We start from the raw sequence: 11,521 nt of genomic DNA, 5'->3' as shown, positions 1-11,521 counted from the left end.
ACGTGTACGACACCAGCTGTGTTTTGATTAGTGGAGATTAGTGAAATCTTAACGCTGCTGCTTTTCTAAAAAGCTCGTTCCTTTATGAGGAGGTCGATTTGAAGGGAGATTAGTGAAGTCAAACTAGAGCCAGAAATACTTTTTGTCTGTCAAAAAAAAAAATAGAAGTGTGTTCTACTAACATTTACCCAGAGTGAGAGTGTGTTTGTTTCCCAGACTCAGCCGAGCGGCCGGAGTTCAGGCCTCTGAGGAATCGTTGAGTCTTTGGCAGGACAAAAGATCATCGGGACCACGTCAGCCGTGATCTCACAAGTATTTAAAGAGCTGAACTCTGAAACACAGACTTCATGTTCCTGATCTGATAGGTGACGCCCGAAGATCCCAGATGATGAATACGACAATCACTCGATATCACTAGATTAAGACAAACTCCCTGCATGGGATTCAACCGGTTTATTATTTTCAGACAGTTCATGTTGTTTCTTCCACCGACGGGTTCATGTCTTCACCCTGTTGGTTGGTTTGTTTATCAGCAGGAAACTGTTCTATCATCGTGTCTCATCTGTTTAGCTTCCCCTTATGAGTTGAACATTAACACACACCTATATCACAAAACTGCAAACTGTACTGAATACAAATGCTAAATATGTGGATTAAAGTGTCATCGGATGATTAAATATACTCAAAATCAATAACAAAAACATTAGAATAGTCATCAATTAGAAATGTGGTCCCATGTTCCGAGCATGACATTTAGCGGTTAAAGCTAATATGACCACATTTAGATCCACTCTTTAATTAACAATGTAAAAACAAAAAAAGAAACGGACAAGACTTCCTTTCCATTGTGTTCCTTTATTACCATATTTGCGGAGATAACTTAATCAGGAAGCAAAAAATATACCAGACAATAAAGTACTAAAAATCTGAGATAGAAATAACCCCCCCAACACAGACCACCCCTCCTCCTCCTCCCGCCGCCGGCCGCCGCCGTCCTCTGTGGGTTTATGTGGCGTATCGCTTTGTCCACTGTTTGGCTGTTCGGTCATGTTCCGCTCTGTTAGTCGTGTACTGGGTGGCAATGCTTCCCACCAGGGGATCAGCTGAATGGAAAAAGAATTCAATAAAATCACTTTTCATTTTTCCACACGACGTTAAAATTAGAACAAAGTCAAACGAACAAAAACCTTTAAGGTCGAATAAATGAAGTCTCGTGAATTTACACTTTCCTCTTCAGACAGTTTGGGTTTTGTCTGGTGCTTTTTACTGACACTTTTCTCTTTTATAAACATATTACTTTATAAAGCATCGTTAAAAGCAGCCATTACAAATTGCTTCACAAAGATTAGTTTTACGTGCACAAGATGGGCCGAGGATATTTTAGCACCGGTTCCACGACCATAACTGAACAGTTTCAGTTTGTCTTTTAAGGACGGAGATGTTTACAAACTAGTCGTACATGAGCAGAATCAGACGATCACTGGAGGTGTCAGAACAAATCAGCAGCTGAGTTCTACGTTATGTTTTCGACTCCAAATGGCTCGAGACATGCAGAGACTCCCTGGTGGCTCTCATTCATATGAGCTCAGGACATTTCTAAACTACAACAGGACGTCGTCCCGATGACGTTGGATTTCCTGTCAAGGAGCCCGCAGCGATAAAATATAGCAGCATAAACTTCTTCTATAAAATCCTGGACATGCTGTTTCCGTGCCATTTATAGAGAAAGATGATTCATATCAAATCCCTGAAACTGAAACTCAGTCTGAACATGTAACTTCATCTATATTAATATTTCAGGCTGCGAAGAGGTGAGTTTTGAAGCCAACTAAAAAGGACTCTGCTTCCTGAGTCTGAATTTCTGCAGAACACAAACTCTGTGTGGTGATTTAAATATAACACCTGGACCGATCAACAACTTGTTGACGTGTCCGTCTTTGCGTTCTGTCCTCACCTGGGTTACAGTCTGTGAGCAGGGAGCAGATGGACAGCAGCACCTTGGAGATGGTGAGGGCGGGGCTCCAGTTGTCCTTCAGGATGTCCAGGCAGATCACCCCCTGACTGTTGATGTTGCAGTGATAGATCCTCGTGCGAAATGTCACCTGCAACAACGAGAACCGTGTGTAAATCTCACGCGTACAGATGATGTTCAAATGAACCTTTGTAGAAGTTAAAGAAGAGTTTTTAATGTTTAATATTTAAGTTTGTGTTTCATTAGTAATTAAGTGTGGACTCGTTAACATTGTAGAACTTTGTTATCTTCAGAATTAAACCTGAAGTCAATGATTTATCTCCCTTTGTCGTCTGCAGGAGGAAAACAAGCCCTCTGGTGGTTGAACAGAGGAACTTCAACATGCCAGGAAACCCCATCTTGTCAAAATAATTTCTGGAGACTATGAAATAAAAATCACGTAATGCAGAAAACGCACTGATGCAACGGTGACAATGACATTTTTGGAACAAACAAGTGGCCGGAAAACCTGCGTATGAGCGTTTTCTAAATCTCATCTCTCATCCTTTCACTTCACGAGGTTATTTCCTGCTGTGGTTTCCACCATAAACCAAACTTTCCATTCACACAAGAGCAGATATGAAACATGTTCAAGAGCAGAGAGTTCGACTCAAATACAAACAGCAGAATGAAAAGCCACAATACAATAAATATTGTGCTGCGCGTCCTTTTATTTTCCAGATTGTCTGATATCTTTTACTTTATTACATTTGTTTTGTGATTCAAGTGGATAAACCAGTTTTTACCATCAGGGTTTCATTGCCTCTGCCTCTTGATATTATTAAAACAGCCCAGCTCTATTACTGGTCAACCAATTATATCACAGGCATATTGGTACCGTTAACCAGGTTGACTGAGATGGGAACTTTTATTTGACAGAATACAAAATGCAGAAGATATGTGATTTTTACTCATATTTTACGTTCATTCAAGTTCTATTTGGTTGCATTTGAGTTTACTTTTTATTGATATTTAAACTGTTGTAACATTTCTTTGTCATTAAGGTTTGATAGGGACATCGTACGAATCATTGACGTGTTGTATTTATTATGTTTCGGAGTCGGAAACTCTTACTCGTGAGATAAACCTTCAAACTCGTGAATCTGCCACTGGACACACACAGCACTTTGCCATTGAGTTGTTTGTGTGGGTTAAAGGCTAAAAGACGTGTGGTATCAACGTCAGTACCTTGGGGGGTTTGAACGGGTAGTCAGGTGTGAAGGCGATGTCCAGGAAGAAGACGCCTCCCTCGTACACGGAGCCCGGTGGTCCCAGGATGGTCGACCTCCACTCATAGATGTTGTCTCCTTTGGGGCCAGCACTGCAGAGAGTGAAACACAAACACTCAACCACTGGATGATTGCGAACATCTTTACAGGATCGTTATTGTTGTTCCCTGTGGCTGAATCCACAACCTACACAGGATCTGAAAAGGTCACTGTGAGATCACCGATTTTGATTTTATAGATTCTGTGTTTGTCGTCGTCTCCGCCACAAAAAGACAGAAATGCAAATGCAGCCTCATCATTTTCAGGGGCAAAGACAAGAGTAGAAAAAGACAACACCGAAACGATGAGGAAGTGTGACAATATGTTAATGTGGATTATGAGCAGCTGTTTCTTTACATAAAAACAACTGAATCTACATCAACGTCCAAATCAATGCAGTGAGCACAACAGTGAGAACTACAGTCATCCATGTTCTCATGTGCTTACTGGAGTGTGTGTGTGTGTGTGTTTTGTAGTTTCTTTCTTCAGCAGGAGTTAAACTTAAGAGTCTATAAATACGACTTCCGTTCATCATCAGCCCGACGTGTCATTTCAGGGAAATACCACTAAAAGTAACACTTCATTCAGCCGCAGGAGGAGGAGATGCCGTTTGCAACATTTCCAACAAGACATGTTGCAAGAAATACGGTGATGATCTCCTCCCTTCTAGTCCCAAGTCCTGGTGTTCAATGATAAACACGTTATCAGTATAGCACTTTTACAAAACAGGTTTACAAAGTGCATCACAGACATAAAAAACTGAAAATAAATTGTGCAATTTAATTAAAGTTGTGGACAAAACATCCAATTAAAAGTCCTTTTATAAAAATGAACACTGAGGTGGTGTGTGATTGACAAAGGGAAGTTATTCCACAGTTGTAGACAGTAGAAGTCTTTTCTCCAGTCTTTCCCCCGGGTACAGAGAACAACAGCTCTCGCAGATCAAAGTGTATGAGCAGGGGTACAAGGGACGAGGAGGTAAGGGACAGATTTAAGGAATAAAATGTTCAAATTGATTCTTAAAACCACGGGTCACTGGTGCAACGAGGTGAGAATGGGTGGGATGTGCTCACACTTGTAAGAACGCTTGCTGATTGATTTCTGGAGGAGCTCTACAGACAGTAAGGTGCAGCTGACTATAAATATCACTTCATCAACTTTTACCCACTTAGACATTTGTCTGGAAATTAACCATAAACAGATTTATTCCTGAGTTATGACCAAAAACATACTTTGTGATTTCAGAGAGACCTTTGACCTGAATACCACTAAGACAAAACTATTTCATCTTAAGATCCAAGTGAATGTTTTGGTTGGATTAGAATTTAAAAATATATAATTTGGATATAAAATAAAGAAACAAGTGAATTTCTAAAACAGCTTCAGTATATTTTCCTTCTAAATGTGCGGCGGTGAAAGTTGATTTTCCCTCGTGCATCATTCAGAAGATGCTTCAGTTCAAAGCGAATCCCCAGCGATGTGTCTGTGTGTCATGATCTGTAATCTGTATTGATTTCCCCTCAAAGCTGCCCGGCCTTTACCCCCTCACATGCAGCACATGTGGTCTCGAGCCCCTCGGGGGGTCATGAGTACAAGATATAATAGTATTGATCCAAAACTCTTGGGGGTGGTGGGGGGGTAGATGTTGCTCACTGCTGTGCATTTTTGATCAACGTTAACACAGATCTTTGGCAGAGTTTCGGTTCCAGCTACGACGCAGGAAATCAATCCGGAGAACTCAGCTTGTGTTAATTAACCGAGTGATGAAAGATACGAGTGGAAATGTGACAGATGAAAACTTTCACTTTATCTGCGTTTACCATCAGACGTTGAAGGATAAAGGAACCATTTTACTTTGATATCACGGGGGATGAATGTTGTTTGATGTACATCAGCGAGATGAAACGTTTTCCTGAGGTTTCTCAGCAGACGGACATTATTATATCTGCACCGACATGTTTTCAACAGTGAAACAGCTGTAATGTTGAACTTTAAGAGTTTTGAGGAGAAGCACTTTCATAGCTCAGTGTAGTTCAGAAGCTCAAATAAATGTTTTTAATTAAACCAGATGGATTAATTTTCATATAAAACTTAGTGAATTAATTATCTCTGCTGAGGAGGTGGCTGTAGTTACAGTGACTTTCTATGATTCCACCCATGAGACACAAATCACTTTCTCTCTCACTGAAAATTCTCAATTTAAAAAGGCTTTTAAAATGTCTTACTCTGTATTCAGGGACATTTCACTGTTTAGCTAGCGTATGTAAGGACTGTGCACAGGAAGTCATCAATAAATATGTGTGTTGAATATATTTTGAAAGATACTCAAGTCTGTTGTTGTCTGAGCAATGAAATTATTTTAAGTACCTCCTGAAACTTCTGTTTTGCTCTGCGGTGAACTTAAGAATCTGTCAGTTCCAGGTGCTTCCCCGCAGCAAACTAACAGCTTGATTTCATAACAACTTTCAAATGTAGGCTGGTTTGCCTGTGGGGCGCCAGGTGGAGAGAACAAAATGAAATTCAACTTCAATTTCTCCCCACACAGACTTAGCATGAGAAGCTGTTCTTTTTGTATACATGAGATGAAATGTAGAGAAAAGCAGCAGCAGCAGTAACATCAGAGATTCAAAGCAGGAACAGTGTGGTTCTAAGGCTGTGACTGTGAGTAAACACCACTTTCTTTGTCTTTCAGCAGAAACTATCCAGACGCTGTTCACTTGTGTAGCTGCTCTGTGGCCTGAGGTTGCTTGTTTGATCTACTGAGCCCTGATGAGAGACTCCTTTTTTTTTTCTGTGGGAGGTCAGAGGTCAGACTCTGCTGCAGAACAGCCGCCTGAAGCAGAAAGGGCTTCACTGATTTCCCCCTGGCCACTGCAGGAGGGAGCTCTGAGTCCAGACCATCCACTTTTAAAAAGGATAGTCGTGCACACAACCCTAACGTGCAGCTGCAGAAAAGGTCAATCCCACTTAATACTTAACTCCGTGTGTTAAACACCGTATGAATACAGGGCAGCAGATGTTTAATTATCTGATTAGGTTCCCAATTACTTGATTCTGTGTTTAGATTTCCGAAACTAGTGACAACTTCCCATTACAATTTCCCCTGAATCCAGATTGTTTCTTGTTTTGTCCTGAACATCCGAATATTTAAAAATAAAAGCATAACCCTAACCATGTCCTTATTGTTAAAAAAAAAAAAAACGTGGTTAAATGCTATTATAGTTTTTATTGTACATGATAATTCACTTGCACTGAATTGATTAGAAGAGGAAATATTGTAGTCCCGTCAATAAAAAGTTGGCAGCACACAAGTGTTTGCATTGCACCTCAATCCTGGACCAGTCCACCAAACATTTTTTTGTTTTTGTCAAGACAAAATTGCAACTGAACTATTTATACTTCATATTTGGAGGAGTGCTTAATATAATTTCGGTGCATGAACATCGGCGCCTAAAATTACAGTAAAATGTGTAGTTACATGACAACTGGTTTAGCAGCACGGCCCATATTAAAGTGGTTGTTATTATCAGCTAATTTTAGTTTATCACATAATCACTGGTCACACAGAAAAGGACTAAAGGACACTAATGACATGATAGTTTTCCACAAGAGAGCACTTACAATTTTACTGTGGAAAAATGTCCTGTGCACATGACAAGTTTTCGAGGCTCTACAATATTTTAAACAGGATAGTTTAGAAGTTCCTAATTTATCAAATAGGAAATACTGCCGTCTTTATTCACTTGTCAGTATATATATATGAATACAAGCGAAAAATACTCTAATATACTGGACAAGTATCAATAGGCTTTATAGAAATTGGTATCTGGAGAAGAATATGGGGATCAGGGTTTTGCCGAGTACACCACTGAACAGAAAAAGACTCAAAGCAGAGAGTGGAGCTCACCTGCAGTTCGGCGGAGGGTCCAGTGTAATGTCAGCCAGCTCTTTCTGAATCCTGCACAGGGAAATAAAATAAAAAATCAGTCTCTGGAGAATCACAACATCGATGAAGAAAAAGAGGAAATAATGAAACTTCAGGGAGTTACTAAGAGAATGTGATTAACAACTTGAATCACTTGGTTTAGGAGCCTGTTCCTCTCGGCCACTGTCTGAACCATGATTGTGAAAGTGACTCACTAAAGGACCTGGACGGTGAGAAGTGTTCTCTTGTTTTTCCAGAAGAGAGAAAAAGGGGAAGCCTTGTGTCATTTACTGCAAACACAGCACATCTTGTGACTAAGTACGTTATGGTCCATGATGCTGCTTTCTATGAGCAAGTGGACATGTGCTCCTCATCTGGACTGATGTGTCCCTGTGTGACTCCTGAGTGATGATGATGCAAGGGGGAGGAACTGGAACTATTACTGTAATTTACTATTAAATGCTCATAAATCCTATTTCCAGCTGCAACAAAGTGCATCTGTATTTGTTTTTTTGTTATTGTTAAAAGTAATTTCTTGTCATTTGCCGTTCTGCCCCAAGAGAAATGACAACTTATTACCAGACGAGTAACGAGATGAGAACAATATCAGGGGACTGATCGTGAGCTACATTAGAATAATAACTGATTTAACAACCTTTGCACAATCTGCGGTTTCATATTTTGTACCTCTTGGCGCTGGTGGAAAGCAGCTTGGAGGTCTTGCTCATGCTGGCTTTGCTCTCCCGTTTCTTCTTACAAGGCGTGTCCCTCTGTCTGGTTTGGCTGGAGGAAGGTGGTGATGAGGAAGAGCTGGTGCTGGCACGGGAATCCTCATCCGACATACCGGTTTGGATTGAAGAAGAGCCGGAACCTGAGGCCAGAAACCAACCAGGGCAGAAATCAGCTCCCTGCGTCACTGTACAGCAGAAAAGGGAGGAGACGCTAACCTGTCCTCCGAGTGGCATGGAGCCGATGTGTTGCTTTCACTATTCACACAAATCTTCCTTTAAACGTTATTTCACTCTGACTCTTTATTTCACGAAGTTAAAAGCATCAAACATTCATTTTGCTTTGTACAATTCTGGGCATCCTATTGGCGAACACCCCCCCCCTCTGTGGTGGATATCGCAGTCTTTCTATTCTTGATGTAGGAATTTACACCCACTCTTCCCACAGATCACTTTAAATTCCAAGATACTCTGGATGTCTCGGTGCTGAACACGACAGTTGGTTATTTGTTATTCATACTGTTAGTACGGAGAGGGGGGGGTTTAGGAAAATCTCTCTCTCTCACGCCCCCATTTATTTGGGGGTTTATTCAATCAAACACTAAAGATTAATGACAGGACAGCCCCCGAAACTGCAGCATCAGCATCTAGCCCTCAGTGTAGGTCATCAACCCAGCCTCCTCCATGTCAGTGGATGGGACATAGAGCAAATTTAAAAAAAGTCAACCTACACGTCAAACAAGTTTTTCGTAGTTTTGTTCAAGTTCTAATGTTTCCTGGTAAATTTGGTTTTAATCTGTTATTTGGTTCTATAAAAACAGGGCTAAAGCTCATGATTGACAGCCGAGACCGACTTGTGATTGGTCGAGAGCAATACTCAATAATGAAGATGCAAACCACGATGACTAAATTTGATTTGAAGTTTTGATATAATCAGACGATCCTTCTGCAGCTTCTTCGACTCACGCTCGATAATCAACGACTTCATTTTCGGGGGGGAATTATTGTTCAACACTGGAAAAAGCGTGCCAAAAATACGTAACCTCAATAAACTCATGTTGTTGTTACGTAACTTTAGGCTGCTTCTTCCCTCACGGGTGATTATTATCTGTCAAACTTTGGTCAGTAAACGGGAAGTAAAGTTTATTCTGTGAGGTATTTAAAGTTTAAAGGGATAGTTCACCTAAAAAATGAAAAATTCTCGAAAACAGCTTCATTTACTCCATGTTTTCAATTTGAACGTCCGCTGTTATCTTCGGGTTCACGCGTGGATCACAGAGGACGTTCAGGCTAATGACACGATGTAAAAGACGTCGTATGATGTAAAAGACGCTTGGATGACATCACAGGAGCAGAATCGTTTATTTTATGTTGTTTTTTAACGTTTGAATCATTGGTCACCGTTGACTTCAGTTGTTTTGGATTCGGTTCCAACGCCGTTTAACCCCCTGAAACTCCAGAAGTGTTTTGTGGACTCAACACCTCACCCCCATCATAGTGATGAGGGGATAATAAGGGAATTATCATAATTTGGGGCTTTTTAATGTTTATCATGATTGAAGTGAATTTAAAGGTCTTCTTGTGATTCCAGCCTCAGACATCTGCTCTTTAACTCGAGCACATGAACGATGGACATGTTGTTGTTTGACATATTTACACTTTAAGTCTTAATTGAAATCTAACCTGGTAAATTAATCCCCTGGTTAACTGTAAATGAGGGGGGGGGGGGCGCTAACAAAGCTGTTCTAGCTAACGTTTGCGTGACGGTGAACGAGCAGCCTTTAGCCGCCGAGCTAGCTAACAGCTCGGGCAACCACCAGCTCAGCTCACGCTAACGCTGCCAGGTTATTTATTAAATACTAATAAACGTAACGGGGTCAGTGTTGGCGTCATCGTGGGGGTGAAGCCCGGGGTACACGATGCTAACCCCCCCCCCTCCTCAACTCCCCACACACACACACACACACGGGCCCGACGACTTCAGGGATGTGGCTACTTCTTGGAGTAGCGCAGCTGGGGGAACCTGCTTTGCTAAGCATCCCCATCAAGTGGGGCCGACGACGGGGTGGAATGAGCGCGGGGGTCGGTCGTCCTGGTTGCGGGACTCGGTGCGGTGGTGGTGTGCGTTTAAAAATAAATGAAAGACATCTTTAAATCTGAGGGCGACACGGAAACATTAAACCCGTCTATCACACGCACAAACACACACACATACATACACACAGAGCGGCCGGGGAACACTCCGCGCCAGCACATAGCCGGAGCCCGTTTTCCGTGCCACCAACTCAGCACCGTGTTTGTTTGTTTCCTCGTCTTTTTTTAAAAAAAAAACCCCACGAACGAACCGAGGAGTTCGGCCGGAGACACGCACGGACCCCCGGGGGCCCGCTCGTCCTCCGCGGGCCAACCCCCAGCGAACCACCGCGTATCCCCCCCTGTCTAGTGCAACTTACCCCGTCTATTGTGTCTGGAGCTCCGCCACAGTCTCGCTGGCTGCTGCCTGTCGCCCTCTGCGGAACGGAAGTAGCCTCCCGCGGCTGCAGCGGCGGAGCAGCACCGGTCCCCGTCTGGAGGTGATACCGGGTCCGGCTCGGTTTCAAATGTCCAATAACCTCTTTATATTTTTAATCTTTATTGACATTGCATTAAATTAAAGCTTCTGTACGGAGGATGCATAACAGCACGTGTTTGCAACAGGAGGTCAAACCTGTGAGTTTTGACTTATTTGGACATTTGCTGTAATATTTAATCTGTGGAAACTGAAATAATGAATAACAGGAACATTTCTGGATTCTTTCATGTTATCAGCGTCATTTATTTAATAGTTATGAGTTGATTTGAACTCATGAAGCATTTCTCACTATTTTCAGTTTAGATTTACAGTCAGATAATAAATACTAAGCACATTAATACACAATTTAAATGAACATTAGTTGCAGTCCTATACAACACCAATTACAACAGTAGAAAGCTGCTAAAATGAATAGTAATTTAACGATATATAACTTAATTCTTCAACCTTTTTTACTTTCACTTCATTTTTCTGATGCTAGGTTTGTATTCATACATTTGATGAAGTTTAATTAACAGTTGGTTGTTAAGCAACTCCTTCGCTGCAGGGAAAGTGTGATTGTGTTGTGTACTCCATTCAGTAGATTGAATTTAAACTCCAGCTATGACTAAGCTGCTGCATCATTGACCATCGATGGAAACTGAAAAACCACCTGAGCTGACCACAGGCTCGTGGTATCCTGTCAGAATTACTCATAACTCACCCGTTATCATTGTTGCACCAGAGACATGAAAATATGAATATTGCAAGCATCAGATAAGAGCTTGTTAATGTGGGTGGTTTTTCGATCTGTTAAATTAAGGGACATCACTCAGCGCTGCATTTCAACACAAGCGTATCTGGACTGCATCGGATTTGGTAAATAAGAAATGAAGAGATTTGTGAGGTGGAAACGTTGCCTCGCAGTGATGAAATGAGGCATGAGGAACATTATGCACAGTTACCTGCGCGGGGATACACGAGCTGAAAAGGTTAACAGGGTAATCTTGTTAGACTGAACACCGCTGTGTCAATATT

General features: G+C 41.6%; 1 protein-coding gene across 2 annotated transcripts; it reads right to left on the bottom strand.

The window, feature by feature from the left end:
- Nucleotides 1-835: 835 nt before the first annotated feature.
- On the bottom strand, nucleotides 836-10,541 carry LOC118114039 (ubiquitin-conjugating enzyme E2 E1). Of its 2 annotated transcripts, none has more exons than XM_035164231.1 (6): nucleotides 10,386-10,541; nucleotides 7,892-8,075; nucleotides 7,187-7,237; nucleotides 3,200-3,332; nucleotides 1,955-2,102; nucleotides 836-1,103 (listed from the first exon to the last, which is right to left on the bottom strand). In XM_035164231.1, exons 2-6 carry the CDS (start codon nucleotides 8,044-8,046, stop codon nucleotides 1,006-1,008), a joined length of 585 nt encoding a protein of 194 aa, XP_035020122.1. In that variant the 5' UTR covers nucleotides 8,047-8,075; nucleotides 10,386-10,541; the 3' UTR covers nucleotides 836-1,005. The 2 variants fall into 2 exon arrangements, with proteins under 2 accessions (XP_035020122.1, XP_035020121.1); XM_035164230.1 differs by lacking the exon at nucleotides 10,386-10,541 and adding an exon at nucleotides 10,152-10,304.
- Nucleotides 10,542-11,521: the final 980 nt, after the last annotated feature.

Source organism: Hippoglossus stenolepis, chromosome 8 (assembly GCF_022539355.2).
Source record: "Hippoglossus stenolepis isolate QCI-W04-F060 chromosome 8, HSTE1.2, whole genome shotgun sequence".
NCBI lineage: Eukaryota > Metazoa > Chordata > Actinopteri > Pleuronectiformes > Pleuronectidae > Hippoglossus > Hippoglossus stenolepis.
Note: the sequence above shows the minus strand (reverse complement) of the source record. Positions and strands in the feature narration are given on the sequence as shown.